The 25034-nt window shown below is 35.6% G+C and overlaps 1 protein-coding gene across 5 annotated transcripts in view; it reads right to left on the bottom strand.

The window, feature by feature from the left end:
* The window catches only part of NOL4 (nucleolar protein 4), a gene marked incomplete at both ends in the record, with an annotated part of 393313 nt that overhangs the window by 82249 nt on the left and 286030 nt on the right, over positions 1-25034 (bottom strand). For 4 of the 5 annotated variants that reach the window (XM_082853659.1, XM_082853657.1, XM_082853658.1 and 1 more), the window contains one exon: positions 10293-10406. The exons of the other annotated variant lie outside the window; for it this stretch is intronic. In XM_082853659.1, coding sequence (XP_082709785.1) covers positions 10293-10406 — 114 coding nt within the window. The remainder of the gene's footprint in view (positions 1-10292; positions 10407-25034) is intronic. 5 annotated transcript variants of the gene reach the window in all.

The raw sequence follows: 25034 nt of genomic DNA, 5'->3' as shown, positions 1-25034 counted from the left end.
GGGAATAGGAGGCTAGTCTCAAACCTCAGAGATGCAAAAAAGTGAAGGTTACTACTGGGTTCTGGGAGTTCCCTGAGGGTCCTTGAATATCAGACCCAGAATGCATTATTATGTTTTCTTAAATAACAGAACTAGCACCAAAACCAAGAAAAATAAGAACACAGAATGTTACCAGAGAAGTGATTTAATGAGAAGTTTGATCTTAATGTAGGAATCTCACTGGACTTTCATCTTAATTGTTTCATTGAAAAGGCTATTTTGATCTTGCTTGTGTTCAAGGCAAAACATTAAAGGGAGCTTAAAAATAAATGTGACTTGGTTTTTGACCTATGTAAGTATCACTTTGCTCTTGATGAATGAGTGCAGGTAAGAGCTCTTAGAAAATAGCTTTGTATAAACTCCTAAAACAGTGAGAGGTAGTTTTCCTTATATTCTTTTAACAGGATGTAAATAAGGACAAATACAGACGGTCCAGTAGACATTGAGAAGGCATTGGATTGTTGAAGCGAGAAAGAAGTAACATTGTTGACCAGGCAAAGAACACTGATAGCATGGGAAAAATGGGGCTTCTTCCTGAGGATGAGAGATAATATGAGAGATTGATCCATTTCAGCAAAGTTAATAGGTAAAGATCAATTTTGCTGCCAAGCCTGTCAGAAAGTCAGGTTCCCCTCACCATTATGAGAAAGAGGTAAATTACCAATAAAGTGAGTTGACCTGCCTCAGGGAGTTTTCTCTAGGACTTTACAAGATCACTTATTCCATCACCTGCTCTGCGGTATCTGCGTCTGTAGCTAAAGCTGATGTCAGCACCACACAATTCTTAGTAAAGATTAATATTAATAACTAAATCCATCTTTAAAGGTTATGATCCGAAGAGTTATGGCATGAAGTGAAGATGCATTGAGATTTTAGGAATATTTCCACTACAAATGAAAGTAAAATCATTTGTAAGGCTAACCCACAGCTATCTAGAAAACCTAGCTCTGCAGAAACCATGCTTTCCCAAAGTGCTAAGTAACTGAAGAACAACGTGTATTACTTGAGGCCACTGGGCTTGTGGTATTTACCACCTGAGTCATGTTAAACATCATAAATCTCTTTAGGAAGCATAGCCCAATTTGTCAAGCTATCATATTATCTAATTTCATAATAAACTTGTGACTGTGGCTAAATTTCCCCAATACACATAAAATTATTGTTTCAGAGTAACTAGTGGGTTTTAAACTGGCTAGATTAAAAAGACAGGACAAGGAATGGACAGATCATGAGAAATAAATTATAAAAATGAATATATCTGGCATAAAACAAATAAGTCAGACTCTTTGTCTGCTAAGCCTAAAATAACTGGTTTTAAAAGAAATTAACAAAAATGCAGTCTTCATGGAGAACCCAGTAAACCATACGTTCCCTTGACTTTGGCACTAAAAAGTGTATTAACATATTATGATGAATTTCTCTCTCTGAATTCAAACCACCTACTCATATCCTGACATTGATCCACTTGAAATTAATAACATCCTAAGCCAAAGATTCACCTAAAGTTAAAGAAAGAATCATTTCTATACAAATGTGGGAGAATTCTCAATGAAGCGAGAAAACCAAATAGTAAAGCAAAATGAGTAACAGAAAGACAAAAAATAAAATCAGAAATTGAGGCTGTTCCCAGTTTCCCCCCCTTCAAAACCCCATAGATGTATCCAAAAGAAAGTTTCTTAGATTCAGATTCTCCATCCATAGAAAAGGGAAACCATGTGATCTACATGCTTCATAGTACTATTGAGAGACCAAGAGAATCATGCACTGTACATTACTACTCAGATATACACTGACATATCATTACATAAGGAAAATACATACACTAAGGAAAAATTTTATACAGAAGTAACCTTACTCTCAATTTAAGAAAAAAAAAGATAAAAAGTCACTGTTTGAGGAAAACCATATGTCAGTTTTTTGAGAGATCATAAAAAGAGAAAAACATGAAAAATATTTACAATAGAAAGAATAATAATCTATATATACAGTTATATAAGTTGAAACTATGGGAGAAAATGAAACTTTGATTCCTCATTAGCTGAGTTAACACTGCAGCATGGAAGAGTAGGTATTCCGAAATCACTCATTTGTAACTTCAAAATACCTTATAGCAGATTAATCTTCTTAATTACTTTTCGGCATTAGCTCAAATTTAACTACTGTTACAATTAAATAGCAAATCTGAAATGTAGGTGGTAGAGAAAGGAATTCTTGCTGAATTGGGACCTCACCTTTGCCCCACTACATCTACGTTTTGTTGTCCCTAGGGTTCTGAAGCTTCCTAAAAATTGGAGATGTCACGCTCCTTCCCACTTTTCTCTGGCATGTACTTAAAGTCCAAATAACTTAACAGAGCATATAAAATGCCCACAATCTAATTTAAACCCTCATGTCCAATCCCCTCTCCTTTTATTTCTTCTCAAGATTCTCAAGTTTCACTCACAGAGATGACTGTTTTTGATACTCAGGACACTTTCATGTTTCAAAAGGCTCCATGTGTCTGGACTATCATCTGCTAGCTCTCATAATCTCCTTCATTTCTCATGGTCTGGCTCAAATAGTGCCTCCTCTGGGAAGCCCTCCTGGGTTTCCCAGGCAGAATTAGAAGAACTCTCCTCTGGCTTTCACAACAATCTGATCACACCCTTATAATTTCATTTACCATACTAATTTCACTTGTCTTTAACAGAATGTGAGTTTCTAGAGGAAAGATGTTATGTTTCATCCCTCTGCAAAGAAAGAATAAAAACACCTGCTCAGTAGCAAGTGATTTTAAGTAAATCTAGTATCTGGTAAATCCTCAGTAAAGGTTCTCAATCCTTGTTTTGTAGCCTCTGTACCAAGCAAAATATCTTCCATATAATGATTATTTGCTAAATAAACTACTTTAGGACTACTTAGAGCTAATTTTCTCCTATTAACCATATCCCTTGCTGATACAGATACATGAGATATTTAAGGAACTCCCTGGAGCAGTTCAAACACATTGGAAAAATAAGAATTTTAAACTTTTGCCATTAAAAAGTTATCTTGCAAGACCTCAAGTTGGAAATAATATATATTTGAAGTCCAGCCACATTATTAAGTTAATGCTGAAAGAATACAGATTTGTAAAGCAATTATCTTGCTCACAAAATACCAACAGAATACAGGTCAAATATTCTTCCCTACAGAGCAAATAAATATTCCAGTAAAACTTTGGTACGCGGACCTCTCACCGTTGTGGCCTCTCCCGTTGCGGAGCACGGGCTCCGGACGCGCAGGCTCAGCGGCCATGGCTCACGGGCCCAGCCGCTCCGCGGCATGTGGGATCTTCCCGGACCGGGGTACGAACCCGTGTCCCCTGCATCGGCAGGCGGACTCTCAACCACTGCGCCACCAGGGAAGCCCTCCATTAAAACTATTTAACTGTGTTTCTCAAATATTATATAATGTGCACAATGAACTAAAAATTTTAAATTAGAATAGTAAATATTTATTGTAGTTATCCATAAGTGATATTTTATGTATCTGTAAAACATTTTGATATATATATTTACTTTTCCTTAGTTTTTATGTTTATAAAGTTTCTATGTTTACAAAAATATAATGGAAATATATAATATTTCCCTATTTTTATTATTTAAAAATGTGATTATAACCATTCTGAGAGTCTGTTCTGGTATTATATAGGTATGATGGTTGGTTTGCAGTAGTGAGGATGTATTCAAGTCTCTCTGGATTGCTTTACTAATTTGTCCACCCCTCGGTGCACATGAATTTAAGGTCATGGTTCAATATCCACTTGTTAGCTATTTCCCAGATGGAAAAAACCTCTCTTCCTGTGGAATATGATTACTTACTAACACTGCCAGGCATTTTAGAGACCAAGTGAATGAATAGATGGTTCAGTGTACACCTGGTCACACCCTTCCAATGGTGAGTGTGCAAACAGCATATTTATGAATGATTGAAACTGATGAAAACATGCATTTTTGAAGATTATTGAGCCTTGTCTTTTTGTGGCATTATATTTGTAGCAAACTGTTGGATGTTGTGGTGTCCCTATTGTAAATGTTAAGCATGGTAATTTAATTGATGGTGACTTCCAAATTGGAAAAGGATGTAACTGTAATCTCAGGAGATATTGAAAATAGCTGATGAATACAAAATGGAATTATACTTTAGAAATACAACTGGAATTAGTAATCATATGTGGCTTAGTTTTTTGACTGGGGGCAGAATTGCTATAGCCATTGACACTTAATTGCTTCCTTCTTGCAAAGAAATAAAATTAAACCAAAGGGCCTGGTTAAGTTATTTTTATCTTATAGCATCCAATTTTTACTTTTAGGCTCTGGCGAATTTAAAAACAAAAAAGTAAACAGAAGGTAGAAAAAAGGATGGAGAATTCATTTGACATAATGGGTGCAAATCTATGGAAAATTGTGGGTTTCGAACCTCAAGCCCAGTCTCTTCAAAATGGGAGGAGCTGAGTTATGAATTCATTATCAAGGAATAGATCTGAGAATGTACTATTCTCATTCCTGTATTGAAATCCTAGACTAGTTGTCCATAGCAGTGCTTCTCAGAAACAGCATTACCACTTCTAGGGGACATCTGGAAAATATATAGCAGGTGAAATAGGCATGAAGTGGGAGGACTAGCTTACGGAAAGCTCAGACATTCTCCAGGCAGTACCAATCAACTAAGAACTGTCCCTGTTCCCATGTGAATTTTAAAAAGTCATGCTGGATATTTTTGTAGGTGAAAGCCTGAATAGGGTTTCCTGAGCCTAAAGTTTAATTTCATTTTAGGTATAAAAACAAAGTTTTTGTGCATGTTTTAAAATATATGTTGAATTGTCTCAGGAATACACTACCTTGTAAATCGAGGGACTATTGTGCTGTTTTGTTTGGAACTGTACCACTAGTTTTTCACAGTTTGTAAAGTTCATGTCACTGAATTCCGTGAGCCACAATACACCGGTATCAGAGGACAGTTGTAGCTGTGGCTTCTTCATTGATTTGAGGGACAGGCAGAAGCAGCTGATGACTTTATTGTATCTTCTAGTGATGTGGAATCCCCATATTTCCACACCAAAATACATGTTATTTGATTATATGTTACTTTTAAAATAAATAATGTATTATTTATATTAAAATCAAGACATTATCCATACATATTTAAATTGTGAGCATAATTTATATTAACTATAAATTGCATTTCAGGATCTAAAAGTGGGGCATTTCGAGGTGTTTCCTGTAAAACAGACATGCTATGTTTTTTTTTTTTTTTTTTTTTTTGCGGTACGTGGGCCTCTCACTGTTGTGGCCTCTCCGGTTGCAGAGCACAGGCTCCGGACGCGCAGGCTCAGCGGCCATGGCTCACAGGCCTAGCCGCTCCGCGGCATGTGGGATCTTCCCGGACTGGGGTACGAACCCGTGTCCCCTGCATTGGCAGGCAGACTCCCAACCACTGCGCCACCAGGGAAGCCCGACATGCTATGTTTGAAAGGTTTAGGAACCACTGGTTAAGAATCAAAGATTCTTAGAAGTTAAAAAAAGTTTTTAATAGGCATATGTTTCTAAAACAAGCAGAAACGCTTATTTTTATAGGAATAAGGTAGAAATTAAGAGCATGGACCTTATATATATCAAGAGCTTAAAAAGTCTTGCTGGTTTTTGACCCAGGTCTCATAATTTATTCTAAAAAAATAACTGGCAAGGTATCCTTTTCACAGGCAAATTATGGTAGGAAAAACAAAATCAACATTTAATAGTTTGGAAAATACTACATGATGGAGTATTAAGGGGCTTCTAAAAGTAACTGATAAACTTACATAGTGATACCATAAATATTCACAACATTAAGCTAAATGGAAGGATACAATGTGATACTGTTTTGCTTTTTAAAACAGGACGTTTTGCATAGATAGAGTAGTAGAAAGAATTATATTATAAAACTGAATAATGGAATTACTAGTCAATTATATTTCTTCTTTATACATTACTCTATTTCCTAAATTATCAAAAATAAGCCTGCATGTCTGAAAGTATTTTTTTTTAAATGTTACTATAAGCATGGTTTTGAAAAGCACAAGGATTGGATCCAAGTGGGGATCCATCCTGAGCAGCTCTGCGCTAAGAGCTCTGAGCCTCAATGTCTCCACTTCATGAAAAGTGATGACAGTTACATAAAATAGGCTTGCAACCCACCTCAAACAGTGCTTCATCCATACACGTTCCTGCTGTTCTGTTGTTATTAATATTATAACTAATGAAGAAAATAAGGCCTATTACAGTTAGATGACTTGTGAAGTATATTCTATTTCAATTGTTTAAAATTACATGTGTTACAGAGGAATTACAATATATTCAAGGAACTACTCTAGGTGGTACTTTGTTTCTCTTATATTTTTTCTCCTTTGGATGAGAGGGCCGTGCTGAAACACATGTTAGAACACTCAAAGATAGAGTTTTCTTTCTCCAAAATATTGTATATAAGAAAGACAATGCTAGAAGTAGAATGAAAGCCAAGGATGACTGAGAGTAGGGGTATGGCAGTGTGGGCTGGAAGGCCACAGAAATAGGTTTCAAACCCTATCTCAGTTACTATCACAATGTTTACATTTAAGCATAAAATCCTACTGAAAAATATTTCTTTCAATTATGCATTTGTGAAATTTTATAAACGTTACCAAAAGTACATGCAAATACAGAAGGAAACATGAAAGGAGAGCTGCCTGACTCAAAAACAGCTTGACCGTGGTGTTTTCGGTAGTCTTCAAATACATCCATGACAAAATGAAATGCCTGTATTAAAACTGCCAATGGGCTTATGTGGCTATATTTTCAACCTTGATACCTACCATTATGTTTCTTTTAATAACATGCCCGCTCATTAGCAACCTAACAGAACAAAGGAAAAATCAGGAAGAGGTACAGGACACAGTGAATTCACCAGTACTATAGAAAACAGAGTAGCAGGAACTGTGGGCTTACTACATACTTTTGGTCTTGGGCCGATGGTTTTCTGTTGGTTTACTAAAAGCGATTTTCTTCTTTAACTCAGCGATGCATCAGTTTTCAGTATTTTTTCCCCTGCTTTCTCACCTTTTATTATGTCACAAGCAACTAACATGCCAGTTCCCCTATGGTGTTCTTTTCAGTAGAGTCAAAGGTGTCACATCAAGGCCTACCATTGATTTTCCATCTGTCCCAGTCACCGCAAAAACTGTCACCCAGCACACTCGTGCTGCATTGTTCTTCATGAGGGCTGGATCTGCTGAGGAAGCCCTTGACCATTGGTTTTACGTGATCCCTTCTATAAAACTAAAAGCTAATTTAACTGGAAGAACTTAAATAGAGAAAAGAAGCCAAAGGAACCCTCACATTAATCAGAAATTTCAACAAGGCTTGGAATAGAATATACGTCATTCCTCAAAAAGAGCAAGTACAAGGCAATGGGGGACAAATGACCAGCAAGTGGATGTTTCTAATCTTTCTCACTTTCTGCCTCTGTCTCTCTGGTGAGATGAACTGTAGCCAAAATCACTGAGATAGATTTGTTTTTAAGTAAATAGTAGTGAAATAATATCTAAATAACAAAGATAAAGACAATTTGAGCTATGTCATAGCAATATAAATGTGAAGTCTGACTCTGCCCATCTTTTTGAATTGCCAAAATGAAAAAGGATTTTCTGGGTAACATAAAAATTCCAGATTTTCATGTTAAAAGAAAAGAAATGCTGGGACTTCCCTGGTGGTACAGTGGTTGAGAATCCACCTTCAAATGCAGGGGACATGGGTTCGAGCCCTGGTCCTGGAAGATCCCACATGCCGTGGAGCAACTCAGCCCATGCACCACAACTAATGAGCCTGCGCTCTAGAGCCCGTGAGCCACAACTACGGAAGCCCGTGAGCCACAACTACGGAAGCTCGTATACCTAGATCCCATGCTCCCCAATAATGAGAAGCCCGTGCACCGCAACAGAGAGTAGCCGCCGTTCTCTGCAACTAGAGAAAGCCCACGAGCAGCAACAAAGACCCAAAGCAGCCAAAAATAAATAAATAAATAAATGTATTAAAAAAAGAAAAGAAAAGAAATGCTGAGTATATTCTATAATTCATTGGGGATTGACCTCAGCCCTGAGTCATCTGATTCCTAATGAGGCAGTAGGCTCCTGCCCTTGCCTACTTGCTTCAGGGCTGAGGCTGCCTCCTTTAGACCCTGGGGCAAGGTGGACATATGAAATAAAGTATTTAACACATCCATAGTGCCTTTCATGTCCATAGCTTTATAAAGCCCAATTAATTTATCAAGTTTCATAAACTCTGAAGGACACATATAATTACAGCCCTACATATGGCTAACCAGGGGCAGCAAGTAGTCATGTGTGCAGCTGAACAGAATTTAGATTTTAACTGTCTCATTTCTGAACTTTCATGCACCAACAGAAAGGCAGGGACACAATGAAGAATCTTTGAGTCACTGGAAAATTCTAAGAATTGTGAGTTGCCTAGAATGTGCCTAGAAAAGGATGATACCATTGCCAACACCAAAAAGAACTCTGGTTGCCTCTACTTAGGCAAAGAGTGTTTAGATCCAGTTAGGGGAGTTCCTGCTCCCACATCTCCAAGCTTTGATGAAAGTGTAAAATCCAATTGGTAGAAGCCTTTGTGCTGCGTGCCAAGTGAAGTCTATATAATTCACAGTAAGAAGAAATAACTATACATTTGTATCCTCCATTTTACAGATTAGGTCAACAGTGGTTAAGTGATTAGACCAAATATTGTGGACGACCAGCTTTGGGGAACTTGTAGAAGGAGACAGCAGGCAGTACATAACATGAATCAGTCATTTAATTTTCATGACAACTGTACATATGATTGACTCTATGATTCAGGGATATTCTAGAGTGTAGACTGGATGAGCTATGTAGCGAACTGACAACTAGGAGATTCCTTTCAATCCCAGAATTCTACTGTTCTGATCTCTAGAATAATGATCTTTTCTCAAGTGGACTTAGTCTGAATTCAAAACTCCTAAATCTGAGATGGTACTATTAATGCTTCTTTATAGTCTTACTGATACCAATGCAATGACAGAAAAGCTAGAACATCAATTAAAATAACTTTTTCTAGGCTGAATTTTCTTGATGCTTACCACATGCCAGGCAAATTGCTAAGTACCTAACATAAATCTATCATTCAGGGTTCTCACACACCCCTATAAGATTAGTACTGTTATTATTGTTATTTTACATATGAGAACACTAGGCACAGAGAATTGGAATAATTTCCTGAAGGTCACACAGTTAGTAAGGGTAGAGCTGAGAATCAAAATCAGTTGTATTTAACTCCAGAATATGCAGTCTTAATCACTATGCTAAATATGGTATTATATATTGGCCTGTAACTTATTTTAAGCAAGATAAATTTTAGAGATATAATAATGACAAAAGTCTCGGGCTTCCCTGGTGGCACAGTGGTTAAGAACCCTCCTGCCAATGCAGGGGACACAGGTTCGATCCCTGGTCCGGGAAGATCCCACATGCCGCGGAGCAACTAAGCCCATGCCACAATTCTGAAGCCCAGGCACCTAGAGCCCGTGCTCCGCAACAAGAGAAGCCACCGCAATGAGAAGTCCGCACACCGCAAGAGTACATCTACATCACATGGATACACAGCCTTAGAAAAGAGATGTAGAAAGATGATACTTAATGGTTATACAGTAAATGATTTGTTAATGTGAAGGTAAGCCCAGGACATAGATGTTCCTGCTTTTATACCCCCATTTTATGGCTTTCTGGTCTTCAAGATTATGTTGTGTTTTCCCCATACCTAGCATAATCTATTGATATTTGGCAATGGACCAGAGGAAATTAAAGAGAGGTCCATTTTCATTCAAAAAGACCATAATCAGGTCACTATTATAAACAATCAGGTAAACTTACAAAACTACTATAAATGATCATTTAGAGCCTCTTATTTAAATAAGTCATTAGCCTTCACATTGGATACTAAACAGAATTTTAACTCATTAATTTTACAATTGTCCATTTTTCATCACAGGAAATTTTTGTCATTGCATCTCTACTGATCTCATGGACACGCCTTTTTCAAGTTTAAATTCATATCACAAAGACAGAAAAACGATATCTCTGTGGACTTTAAATCCATTCCAGAGATTCTGCTCTTCTCCATAAATCAGATTAACTTAACCATATTTGCTATAGCTGGTGGTCACCAGACCCCAAGACTCCTCAGTACCTGTTGTCTATCCAGACGCATCCTCTTGGCGGCATTTCTACTCTCACTCTCACAGGCTGAAGCCAAGATACTCTCTGCAACTGCTGAAGTAAGGTGGGAAGGAATAGGTCGAGACTAAAAAAAAAGAGAGAAAAAAACATGAAAAAATTATTAACAGTATCATTAACAGTCCAATGCTATACTCAGATCTCATAGGATGTGCAGGAGTATCCATGTATTTCAACTCAACTGATTTCAATAGAAAGAGGAAATGGAAATTGCAAAGATGAATAATGAAAGCTAGTTAGAGGTTAAAGCTAGAGTTGCTACAGATCCATCATCCATTCCCACAGCTCCTTTGTCACAAGTGTTTAGTCTAGGCCATTAAGCTGGAGTTTGAACAGGCAGTGGTAAAATTGCTGACTGGGTTTTGCAAGTAAAACAAGTCCTTTAATTCTCTTATAACATATGACAATGCACAACAAAACAAAACAAAAACAAGTGACAGGGCCGAAACAGTTGGAAAAACTGACAGACACTCAGACCATGTCAAACAATCTTAATGTGAAATATTATGACTATTTACAGTCTGAGTTGTGACACAATTGATGTGATTAAAATTCTTATAAAAAACACCTTACTTTAGCTTAAAAACAAACTAAAACTTCAGTCCTAGAACAATTTTGCTATAACAAAAATTCAGTGTTCTAGATGTGAGATGTGCATGTGTGCCTACATGCTTTGTTTTATTTATAAAATATGTGTCAATATTATCAGTGTAAGAGGTACATGTTGGATATCCATCTTCTGTGTAGCCCATGTAGAAACTCATTAACCCCCTGACTAAGCTCCTAATTAAGTACAAATTGTTTGTGATTCTCCATATCATTTGTGATAATCAGAAAAGTTTTCCATTCTTTGCCATAATTACATGAAAAATTATCTAACTGAAAGATGAAGTACTTAATGATACCAGACAGTTTTTTAAAAAATGATGAGAAGCAAATGATAGATAAGTAACGTAAAAATTAAACGAGATGAGATAGCAAAATAGGAAATGACAAAATAAGCATCTTTTAGCAACCTAGCATATTATAATGGTATGCCAGCTTAGGGTTTTCAAAGCCTGAGTCCAAAATATGTATGGCTGCCATACATGTTTCTTAGAGGCCTCCCAACTCTTAGAGATGTTTTAATTAATGTTTGTAAATGACTGTGAGCATGCCTTTATTGTACTTGATTCATTTTGCTAACTCTGGCACGTATGATGTGCATTAGCACGCTGAACCATAGCATTTCTATCTCAAACAGTATTCTAGAACAACTAAATTCAGACCACAGTGTTTTAATAGCTACTCTTCAGTAGAATTTGTTCAGTGCAGAAAGAGACCAAGCTTTGACTTTATTTGAACTAGGAAGCAATTTCTGCTGCTGCCTCACCTGACTCCCCCATGTTTCCACCTCCAAAGTAGCCTCTGTAGGCAAAAGGTAGGAAGGGTATAGGGTGCAGTCTCCACCTGCTAACCCTGTGAGATGATGGAAATGATAGGTAGACAACTTTGACAATAAAGCATTAGGACATTTGGAATGTCGTTTTTGCAAAAGGAAGAAAAGAAAGAGGCCCCCTGAGGTAGCAGGAAGAATAGTTTTGAGAAGGAAATTACAAAGTCAGGACTGTGTGTTGGGAACAGAGAGGGTCAAATGAAGTAAACATTAAAAAATATTTAAATTGTCATAAAGGTGTATATATCATTTCAAAATGCATATTGCTTCATTTCATTCTGTACTTCATTGAATATGGATAAGGTAGTCTAGCTCAGAACTGAAACTATACTAAGCTACAAAAATCAGTGTTTCATTAAAAGATGGCCATAACATGGCTCAAAATTATACTCTAAACCCCATGGGAATTGGCTACACAATGTTGTTCATCTCAACTGAATTATGTTTTGAGGCAACAGTGTTATAGGAAAAATGGGAATAAGAACATTCCATTATAAAAAAATCATTTATTTCATTGTAGCTAGCATTGTTCAAATAGAAGTGAGAGTTCACACCTTTATAAACTACATCTTTAGATACTTCATCTAGTTCTAGGGATTGAATTAACAGAAGCTAACTAAAATATCAGCAGTCTCTATTTTCCTGATCCAATCATTGCCAGGCACATGAAATTCAGAGACCTGTTTCTGTTCTTCATTCCTTTTATTTTTTCTCTTTACCTGGTACCTCTATTCAAAATTAGGAATATGTAAGGCTATGGAGCTTCCTTAAGCTGACTAAATTGTAGTAATAAACACATACATTCCTTGAACACCTAATAGTTTGTTGAACAGAGAGAATACAAGGTAAAATACCTCTTTAATTAAAATGATCTGGTAGCATTTCCTTTCAAATTCTTTTTTAATATTTAAAAACAAAATGGGAAATGACTTTTACTAGAACAGTATAAGTTACTGTGTGTAATAATTTATATACTTTCCTTTTTGGAGAAAATGACACAGTTGGGTTTTTACCAAGTATATTTAATTGGTCTTCTCAGAAAATAGAATAATTTCCCAGCTGAGTGGAACTAGATATTTTTTAAGGTCACTGGATAACCTCATTATTTCAAGATTTTGGGAAAAAAGTCAACTTCAAGATAAAGCAATCATGTACTCTTTCCTATTAAGTGAAAAAAATCAGTAGAAGCAAAGATACGTGATTAAACATGGCCAGAAGTTAAACAATATAATTTTGAAAATAGAGTTGTTCTGAGTTTACTGTAGAATCATAATCCGATAACTGTAAATGGTCATATAAATCATTCAGTACAGTTTCTTCCTTAAAGTTTGAAGAAACTTTTTTGCCTAAGGACAAATTTAGCTAGAAGTAGAAGCCAGGTTTCATGTCTCCCAATTCTCAACTCTTCCACTCTCCTAAATTCTGTGGTATACTTAGTACTTTTACAAAATTTATTATTAATAACATAAAATATTTTAGGAAAGATCCTTATATATAAAATGTTGGCTCAACCAAAAATAAGCAGACCAAAGTTATTCCTTTACATGTCTGTATTACAATTATACCTGACTCAAGCTCATTGGAGAGAAGGGCAGAATAAATGAATAAAATCTATATTACAGTTTAATAGGTACATATGTGTTTTTCAAGGAATTTACAATATCCTAAACACATGATAAAGTACGTACCTCCAAGGAGAAAACCAGTACTATTCATTCTAAATTAATCTAAAGATAAATATTAATAATACCTAACTCATATTGAGTGCTTAGATGTGGAAGCATTAATACAAAAATCTGTGATTCATTATCTAATTTCTTCCAAACAACCCTTGAGAAAAAGTACTTTTATCACCCATTTTAAAGAAACCCAAATTAAAGTCCTATATAACTTGCCCAAGATCACACAGCTATGATGTGGAAACACCTGAATTCATCTTTAAGTCTGATGATAAACTGGGACTAATAATCCCTAGTAAAGTTTATTGTCGTTTTACAATGAAGGCCTCAGTGAGTTTAAAGAAAGCTGGAGCTCTTAAACACTACACATTCCTCCGGAGGAGTCCATGTACAGCTAACTCCATTATGCATTGAAATGAAGACTATATTAGGGTCTTCCTAAAATACTTCTCTTAAAGTCATCAAAATCCTCCTAAAACAGCTTCCTATTAATTCTTTAGAACTCTTCTTCATTAATGGCATGATAAAATGGAACTTATCTAAATTCCATCACGTGTTCTAAACTGATGCAATCTAAATTCACAAGATTTTCACGTTGGAGCAACCAGAAGTGCCAAGAAATTACTGTACATGACACATAATAAAGCTTAGTTTCATGCCCAGAACGAGAATCAGGAGCCAGGCAGAGAAGTTCTTTCTCTCCTGTGAGGCAATCCTGGTCAAAATCCCCTTGGTTCTAATACTGATGAGCCAGTAATAAATGCCGATGCTCGTCAATACACACAGAGCTCAGTTATGCTCTGCCCGGTTATATGATACGAAATATGAAAGTCTTTGGCTTATTTTTCCTCCATGGTGTGGCTATTATCTATTTCACAACTCAAAAGTACTTAGACCAAGAGAGTGAGAAGGAGATTCATCAGTTTTGCTCCTTATAAAAGCAGTGTTGTCATAGAGAAATTTAAAACTATTATTTATGAGTTCTCAGAACGACATTCATGGGGACTCCCCTTTCCTTCGTGACATTTACTGGTGGAAAGCGTATTCTAAAATCATCTCTTTAGTGTTTTCCTGTCAGTGTGTTAAGGGCTGTAGTCATGGGTTCCACCAGGGATAAATGCTGAAGATTCCTTGTTACACCGGTAAGAGTGGCCATAAAACACAAAAGCTTCCACTGTAATAACTTGAAATAATATTTCACCAAAATGCAAAGAGTTCAATAGATAATTTATGGAAAACAACACTGCTCCTTCCAGTTGAATACAGCTCAGTAAATCTACTATTTAGTATATATCTTAGATATTTAAAAATAATTATTCAAAGATGTATACAATCACATATTCTACATGATCTATACCTAGATTGAGATTTGTTACCTATTTCTTTCCTGGATATGAGATAATGCTAACTAGCCTTCACTAATTATCTCTTCATAATTAACTGTCATACTCAACTGGGACAAGCTGATCTTTCCCCAGCACTGTTCTTATTGTAATAATTATCTATGCCCAAATCAACGGTGGTCGTTTCATTAAACAGATGGCTAAATAGTCACATGGGGTTTTGGAGTTTAAAAAGTCACATTTTAATTGGGGACTTAAGATATGATTGCTGTTGGCACAGTGTAAATGTGTCTTTCCTTATATAGGCATGTAAAACCTACTACCACACCAACAAACTATTCCATTTTTTGGTCTTAAAACTGAACAGTGTTAGAGTCCTCTGAACTTCTGCTGTACGCTTAGGATGCTGTACGTTTTTTTGTTTTTGTTTTTTTTTGCAATTATAAAAAGTAAAAAGAAATCAAGAATATAAGCTCTGTTCATGGGTTACTGTGGCGATGCTCTCGACTCCAGTGTTCAAGCACAGCTTAATCAAGTATTAGACAAGCCAGATTGGGAGCAACGGTGACATCAACCTGAGATTTTAAGTAGAATGAGCTTTTTTAAAATAATTAAAGCAAATAATTCGGTAGTCAGAATTTAGGTAGAGTTTTAAGTTAAGATGATTTCTGCTAAACTTGTTACTTTATAAAATACATAATTTGAAAATTCTGCAGCTTGGATGATATCCTGTCACCCCAAAATGGTATACCCATGCCTGAACACATAACTGTTACAGTGTAAAAAGAAGCAGCTCCTAAGGGTTCCCTTTTTCCGACCAGGTAGCTTCATTTGCCAACATCAGTGGACTAAAGTAACAATTTAGCAACTAAGTCAGACAGACCTGGATATTATTATGCAATCAGTTCCTTGCAATTTGCCTGACTACTTTGGCTATATAATCTCTCTGAGCCTCACTCATTCTGCCGAGTATCATTATTTATATTTTTATAAATGACAAAACTGAGGTTCAGTCAATAAGCTATGAATAGGAAAAATAATCTCTATATCAGGGGGCAGTTGTTAGAATTCCATGAAGTAAGGTACATAAAGTCACTGATATCTTTACTAGTTTATCCAACAAATATACTTAATGGGCACTTTCTATATGTCAGGAACTGTGCCAAGTCCAAAAATACGGAGATAAACAAAATCAATACTGTCTCTGTTATCATAGTTTACTTTGCAAGTTAGTACAATGCCTAGTACATAGGGTATAATATACACGGAACAAAAAGTGTTTATTATAGACTCACAACCTTTTATCAGCAATTCTAAGATCCTAATATTGTATGAGCTGAAATATTTCAAAAACTTAGGGTAAACTCAGTTGGCAGAAGAAACTGATATGAGAATATTTAGAAACTTTCTTTTTTCTGCTTTCTGTGAATATTCCTAGGTTTTGTGGCAGAAAGACTAATATATTTGTGCATGGGATGTTTTTCCAGACCCCAATGTGAGTGTTATGCAGGAAACAGAATATGTACTTTATCAGGTCCCCCAAATCAGAAAAGTTCTGAATTCTGGACCATTGATGATCCAAGATCTTAGATAAGCATGGTGGATGCAGACTAAAATAGCAGCTCAGCTGCCTTGACCCCATCCTAAAAGGTTTGGGTGGATGTGATAAGCAAAGTCCCTTACTGACCTAACTGGCCACGTGACTTAGTCCTGGCCAATCACGGGAGCCCATCCCTTTGTTCCCAGTGAGTGATCCAAGAAATGGACATATGATCCAAATAGGGCCAATCCAAGTCCTTTCATGGAAATGGGGACCTGGAGCTGGAAGATTGCTCTTGGATTGGGAGTTTTAAGAAAAGAAGCTTAGAGCTGCTGATGGCAACACTTCCCAACAGGTAGCAAGACTGAGAGTTAAACCAATACACAGAGAAGCATTGGGAGAGTGGCCCAGCTATGTGAGAATCCTTGGACTTTCCAGTTTTCTTGAGAAAAATATCTTGACTAATTTAAAAGGAGTTTAAAAACAAAGATGATAATTAACCCCTATCTAGGATGTGATTATAAGTATTTCATTATGAATTAATAGTCTATGCTTTGGCCTTAATTTTAGAACATTATTGACCTTTAATAATGATCTTTCACAAACACATGGGGAATTGTTAAGTTTTATAGTTGATGTTAAAGCCCAATTTAGCTCATGTCATCTGACATATACATCTGATCAAGATGAGATAAACTAAATTTTCAACTAAAATGACATGTTTTCATTTTAACTGACAACTTATTCAAGTCTCCACTAGGAAACATCTTTTAATTCTGAAAATAAGTGATTACATTTACTTATGATTATTTTGGACCATGACATCTTTTCTTTTAATAGTTTACTTATGAAACGTAAAACTATATACAAATTCTATTCATACAATTAATATTCACACTAATTACCAAATAGAGAAAAATATTTTAAAAATAGTGTTTCAAGAGAGTTAAAATTAAACGTTATATGACGCCTTCTTTAGGAAAAAAAAACTCCCTAAGATTTAAAATACATTAGGCTAGATTTTCAGTTATCAGTAGCTTTTAAAATTGAAATGCCAATTGCAGGATACTGTGAAAGAGCACACAATAAACACTAGCTTATCTCCCCACTAATTTTACTACAAAGTAACACATTAGTATGAATGTCCACTCATTCACTCATCCTTCATTCAACAATTTTAATTCCATTGAATTGAACACGGACTGAGCAGATTTCACGAGCAACTAATTGTACTGTATAAGACATAGTGGATGATACAGAAATGAACAAGTTAAGAAGCAGAGTAGTCAAGGAACGTAACTTCTTATTAGGGAGCTAAGGCCCATAAATAAATAACAGTAATATAAGACAGGATAAAATAAAACTACAGAAGTACCACAAAGTACAATTTGCACATGGAAGAAAGAGAGATTTAAGGCTGCTGTTAGCTAGAAGTGACGATTAAATAGATAAAGGCGTATTGGATTTAGTCCTCCAAGGAGTTCAACAGATTGAGACAGCAAGGGTTTCCCAGTAAAGGGAGCAGTGGAATGCAATTTCAGATTCGACTGCATTTTATCCTGTTCCTCAGAGACCAGGTACCATGCTATGCAGAAGTTTTTATATTCGTTATTTCAAGTGTTGTTGGTTTTCATGTAGAAGTGCTATTTGTTTCCATTTTTCCCATGAGGAATCTGAACTACAAGAGATACAAGGTCCACAAGTAACAGCTGATAAAACATGGCTAAGAACCAAGATCCACTGACTAAAATCAGGGAGCTTTTCTTCAGATTTGCTCACCAATGCTGCTAATTTTCCAGTGTCTCCTTCTGGGTTGTTTCCTTTTTCTTAGAGTACATTTTAGTTCTTCCCAGAAACAGCTTGTCAGTGGTAATTTCAGTAGTTGTCTGAAGTATTTTTCTTCCTCACTCTGGAGGTAGAGTTTAGCTAGGCATTGATTTGTAGACTAAAAGTAGTTTCTCTAAAAAATTTTGAAGACTTTTTTCTCAGTATTTTGAAGATTGTCTTCCGACATCTATTTTGAGGACAAGTATTATGTTCAGTCTACTTTCCTGTTTTAGATAATTTCTTGTTTCTTCCTGGTGACATTTAAGAATTTCTTGGGTCTGCTGCAGTTTTGCCTTGATGTACATAGGTGTGACTTTGTTTTTATTTGTGCTGCTCAGGGATGGTCTGTTTCTCTGTTCTTAGTATTCATGGTCTAGTCAATTCTGAAAAATTCTTCCTCCTTTTTTGCTTGAATATTGTCCTCATTCTCTCTAATTCCTCCTTTGGAATGCCTATTAGATCTATATCACTCTAGTCCCCAAGTTAACTTCTTTATCAAATTCCACTTCTCTTTTTTCTGTCTGTGAGTAATTTCCACAGTTCCAATGTATCAATTTTCTCTTTGGTTGAATCATCTTATCTGCTATTTAACCCATCTAGTAAGGTTTTAGTTTCAATGTTTATAATGCCTGTCATTTCATTTTTTGAAGTTGTAATTTGATGCTTCCAATTCCCCTTTAATGGAAGAGTAGTCCTTTCCAGGGTCCCAGCTTTTTATACAGTTCTCAGTTCATGTTCCTGCCTAGTCACAAACCCAAATCCCCATCTCCTGAACTTGAATTGGCATTCAAATCCCAGCCCTGATCTGTTTGGGCTTAAATTCACTTTTTCTATCTTCCTACTCTGTTACCCTATCAAATTAAGGGCTTACAACTCTGGCTATGAGTTTGCTATTTATTTCAAGGCCTGGGAATTTCCTTTTCTTTCTTTTGAGCTCATATAGGCATTTAAAAATTGTTATATTTTACTCAGGGTTTGTATGTATTTGTAGAGGGAAGGTGAGTGGGGTGTGTGAGGGGGTATTCCATGAGACTCAGGTCAACATTTTGCTTAAACTAAAAGATCCACTGATGAGTAACTATAAAAGCACTGATGGTTGTATTCTTTACACTTTAGTTACTCTTCAATTTTAGTAAATAAAATAATTTAGTAAATAAAGAGAGAATAGTACCCATGAACCCTGAGTCAGGAAAAATCAGTGAACCAAGAGAGCACACACTGAGAGAAAGAGTAGCAGTTCCCTGTGATAACTGAGACATTAAAGGAAATAATGGAGCATATTAGAAGAAAGGGTAGAAAGGGGCCAGATTATATGCTAAACGTTTTATTTACATTATCACATGTAATGCCTCGAGAGCCCTCTCCTTTAGAAAAATGGAGACTCAGAAACATCACATAAAATTGTACAGGAATTGAACCTAGGTGTCTCAGTTTCAAAAGGGCATACTGTAACACACTATAGTAAGAAATTTAGAATTTGTCCTGAGATGACAAAAGTTTGACAGTGTCAAAGCCAGAATTGAGGAAGACTACTCCAGGAGCAAAGGCAGATTTATAATAAAGCCAATGAAGTCCAGGCACCGGGGTTCTTCAACTGGATGGGACTACTGGAGTTACTGGATGTTGTAAGTATTCTAGTATTTCTTCTTTTTCTGAAGAAAAAGATTTGAATCTTCAAGATTTCTCTTTTTTAAAACAAATATTATGTGTGGCTTTTTTCTAACTGCAGATATTCATCCTTCTACCTAACTTTGTGCTCATAATTTTATATTACTTTTCTTTTGAAAAAAAGGTCCCAAATTTCATAATTTTCAGGTGCAAATCCTAGTTCTTTCTCTGCTTATGAATTAGAGGGTAGTATAAGATGGAAGTACGTAGTTGAGTTAGAAGGATTATGCAAGGGTATAGGTATGAGATTTGAAAGGTTAGAACTAAAATGATACCTGATAAAGTTCAAACTTATGGGACTGATTTGGGAAAGACAGCAAAGGAAAAATAAACAGAATTTAGCCAGTGGTAGAATGCAAGTCAGGAGTATAAGGAGAGTCAAATCTCTTTCCAAGTTTATGAACACTGGTGTACATGACAACAGTGGTGCGATTGCTGGAAATAGATAAGTCAAGAGGAATTTACTGTTGATTTGGTAGATGAGGTGGAAGATCAGTGGAGAGAATGGGTGATAGAGAATGCAGAGAATTCAGTGAGGATATAACAACACATTTGCCTAGCATCTGACTAGAATGTGGAATGAAATACCAAGGCTTTGTATATGACTGGGATCTACTTTGAGAGTAGAGTACTGTATACAGGAGTAGACCTCTGCAGCTGTGGAGAGGGTAATATGCGGTACATGGCCAAGCAAAGAATCTTAAGAAAAGCCTCAAATCAAGAAAAAGGTACATGAATAGAAATAGAAAATAGAATCTTAAGAAAATGGGGTGATTTATAGTTGAGGATGCAATTTTTGGATTTGGTGCAAAGGTAGTCATGTGATCTTCATAAGAACTAATTCAATATAGTGGTAAGAACCAGAGTCTGAATTTAAGGGATTTGGTGGGAGTTGGTGGTAACAGGTGTAATCTGTGAGTATAAAATATTTCAGTAAACATGGCAAAGAAAGATGGATGCATTGAGTCCTCAAAGATTATAGAAGTTATGAGGTTAATTTTTTTTTGAATTTGGACACTTTTTATAAGCAGAAGAGAAGAAAAGGGAAAACTCAGTGAAAAGGGAAAACTGAAAATATGACCATTGGGATGGTCGAAGAAGCCATGTTCTGAAGGAGGTGAAATGACAGGGGAGCAGAAGTGAAGCGTTATCCAGAGCAATAAGACCAGGACACTTCCTCTGTAAAGGCAGCAGGGGATACTTGAAAAATTGTAGGTGATTGTGAAAAATTTTAATATAGCTTGTGCAGGCTCTTTGAGTGAAAGTAAAGACTAAGAAATATCTATGCTAATAATGGCTAGAGTGATACAGACCACTGAAACTGAGAAAGCTAAAGAACTGTGAGTGCAGATTAGCTATCAAAATTATTAAGAAAGGTATTATAGGATGTAATTAAAAAGAAATACTATGAATAAAGAACTTAGAGGATGGTATGAACGTATCCTGGGGGATGGTAGATGACATTTATAAAAGAGAGGGCAAAAATTGGTACAAATAGCAGGTGGGGAATTCAAACTAATTAGCATCAATTAAGTTAACTGGTCACAAAGAGAGAAACCTGTACAGTTGTGCTCACGATGCATGAAGAATATTGTGAATAATAATGGTTGCACAGGTATAAAGTTTTAAACCAAGATCTTGTATGAAGGGCTCAGTATATTTCCGATCAAATTTTTAATTTAAAGAAGCACTTTAATTCATTTTTTACAATAGCTCTATTTGCTAAAGAATGAATAGTGTCACTGTAGCTTTTGCAATGCCTATGATATCTATGAAAGCTGTGAATTGAAGACGAGTTCTGATCTCTCTACTTTAGTCTGCATCAGACAAGTAGAGGCAAAGGATGTTAAGTAGTCAAATTCCCTCAAAAATGTACCATTTCCTAAACATTAACCATTTATTTTCTAATGAAAGAACTGTGAAATAAGAAGGTCAGATATCAAAATTACTGAGGAGGGTATTATAGGATGTAATTAAAAAGAAATACTATGAATAAAGATCTTAGGGGCTTCACTGGTGGCGCAGTGGTTGAGAGTCCGCCTGCTGATGCAGGGGACACGGGTTCGTGCCCCGGTTCGGGAAGATCCCACATGCCGCGGAGCGGCTGGGCCCGTGAGCCATGGCCGCTGAGCCTGCGCGTCTGGAGCTTGTGCTCCGCAACGGGACAGGCCCCAACAGTGAGAGGCCCGCGTACCGCAAAACAAACAAACAAACAAACAAAAAGAAACTTAGAAGGTGTTATGAAAGTATGGTGTTTCCGTAATTAGATTATTTACACATTTGTTTTTAAATTTATATCTCATTTCCCCCCAAATAGATATCAGAGCTACCAAGGAAATATGTAAGCTAAAACAAATTAAAAAACCAGATAATTGGGACCTTAGAAAGTTTTTTGGCTCTGAACTTCCTGACAGCCACAAAAGTGAACGTAGTAAGTTAATGATGAGAAAACATAAAAGCAGTCTATTTCTGAAGAAGAAACACATTTTTTTTCATTACATGCTAAAAGAGGGTTCCGAAATGAGATCATTTATAGTGGACATTAAGAAGCCTAGTGGACAATGTCCCTGGCAAATTTTACAAAAAATAGCATGAGGGGGCTTCCCTGGTGGCGCAGTGGTTGAGAGTTCACCTGCCAATGCAGGGGACACGGGTTCGTGCCCCGGTCCGGGAAGATCCCACATGCCGCACGGCTGGGCCCGTGAGCCATGGCTGCTGAGCCTGCGCGTCCGGAGCCTGTGTTCCGCCACGGCAGAGGCCACAACAGTGAGAGGCCCGCATACCGCAAAAAAAAAAAAAAAAAAAAAAAGCATGAGATTTAATTCTTCAAACAAATATAGTCAAATAAATAATATTAAAAAGCAAATTAATAGGTAATTTTTCAAGTGGCTGAGTTTATTGAATTCAAATATCTAGGCCACTTGATCTAACTTGATATAGTGTCAAGATATGAGATACAGGAGGAAGGATGGACAGAAAGTCTCTTAGACTATCTCCCCCAAATATTTTCATTTGAGTTCTATAAAAATACATCTAAATATATGCAGCATGGTGAAAGAATCTCTAAACAATGCAAACTCAGAAAATAAAAAGAGAATCATATCACATAACACAAATAATACTTAGGTATGGGGTAACCTCACCTTGTTTATAAAGCTTTCTTTTTATGGCTTTATCTATTATAGGTGTTCTTGAATTTAAGATCAGGACACCTTGGAGAAATACATTTCTTTTCTGAAACAATCAACAAATATTCTTCAGAAAATTAGCTGAAGTAATTTGAGAGTCAAAGCTGCATAATAGAATCAATAATGATTTGATATATTTGTCTAAGGATTAATATAAGGGCTGCTTAACTCATTGGTTCTTAAAATCTAATGAAAACTAAGACAGTACTCTGTATCAAACTTATTGGATTTATTTTTCATAAAACATATCCTTTTATGTTCAACACTGAAGAATTTATGATTTGAGATGATTGGGAACACTGAATTAGTGAAAGTGTGTAGAAAAGTATCATAATATGGTTATTTAACTTCATGCATTATAGAGACTGTTTGGAGCAATGACAAACATTTCGGCTACTTCAGCAATTAAGACCTTTGGGGTCTTAATAATTTCAGTGAAATAAGAATGCATAAATATATACTCTAATATTTGTATGCATTCAGTGAAGTCAATGAAAAGTACTTGTGTTGTAAATTCTTAAGGGATAGTGTAGACTAATTAAACATGAATAGACTTTGTATTAGCAGCAGAATATTAGAGTGAATGTCAACACTGTCAAGTATAATACTAATATAAGTTGTGATAAACCACTTCTATGGGAATATCTCTTTGAATTTCTTAATCAAAGTCAGTATGGAACACATAATTCAATATTTTGTGTTTTGCTTTACTTAAAGAGTCTGCTGGATTAGAGATCCTAAGTAACTGGATGAGCTAAGCTTGCTGAATGCCACTTTCATTTTATAATACGGAGTCCCCTATCAAATACTCCTACAATTCTACTTTACAAATATATTAAAAACTTCTCTAGGTTGCTTTGTTGACTTACTAAGTACTACAAAATAATTGGCATGTAAAGATAATCATATATTAAAAATGATACATTTTCTTCATGTCTACCTACAGCAAAAAAAATATAAGAAAATATTTTTTAATGTTTCAATTTTTTAAAACCATGGATATTGTCTTATTTTAAGATTTTAAATTATAAAGGCAAAAAATATTAATGTACAATATTTAGTTGTAATTACTATCTGCCCTAGTCATGCCTTTTCCTATTTGTTCCAGGTAAGGATGAGTGTTCAAAATGATGACATGCTGCATGACAATGAAGTGATACATAAAGCCAATCAAAATTCCAAGTGTTATCTAGATGGCAAATTTAATTTTTATTCCAATAGTGCATTACTGAGCAATGTATTTTTTAAAAATGGGCTAAACTACAATATCAATTTTCATCTGTGTTGTTCATTTAACATTTATTTATATTAGGCCTTATATTATTATTTAAGCAGTTCACTTCCCACAACTTGTAATCTCAAAGAATCATGATGATCAGGGAACATGTTAACTTTTCTTAATTAACAAGTCAGGCATCTTTTGTATTTCTCATTATTTTGCATGATGTTATGCACATTATACATATATTGAATAAGTGAATAAAAAATGAACAAATGAAAATTATTAAATATGAAATACAATAGCATTTCTTTACAGCATTATTTCCTTCAAGATTAGTTTGTAAACCTACTTGATTTTATACTAACTTTTTGTCTTTCTCTATGCATAGCACAAAGTTTACATCAAATAGATGTTCATATTTGGTAAATAAATATAATAAAAAACCTGTGATTATCTCAAATACATCTTTGAGAAATTAAGAATTCTACATGACAATGATTTTTTTCTTTTAAAGAATTATTAATAAATGGAAAATAAGATAAATTTTACCAAAGAAAAGAATCTCTAAATAACATTAAAAGATTTAGAAGAAATAGTAGTGCCAGATGCTGGTAAAATAAAATCATGGTATATAACATTATTATCTTTATAAGAGGAAAGTATATATTGTGCATTGTGCACTGAATGAGACATACTTAGTTTCTACTGGAATTTTACAACAACTGCCAATTTGATGATGAACCGATGTCAAAGCCAGGATTCTGGGCTTTTATTCCTGGTTAGATATCCTTTT

This window comes from Leucopleurus acutus, assembly GCF_964270905.1.
Source record: "Leucopleurus acutus genome assembly, chromosome: 13".
NCBI classification, from domain to species: Eukaryota; Metazoa; Chordata; class Mammalia; order Artiodactyla; family Delphinidae; genus Leucopleurus; species Leucopleurus acutus.
The sequence above is the reverse complement of the archived record's forward strand: the minus strand, read 5'-3'. Positions and strand labels throughout refer to the sequence as shown.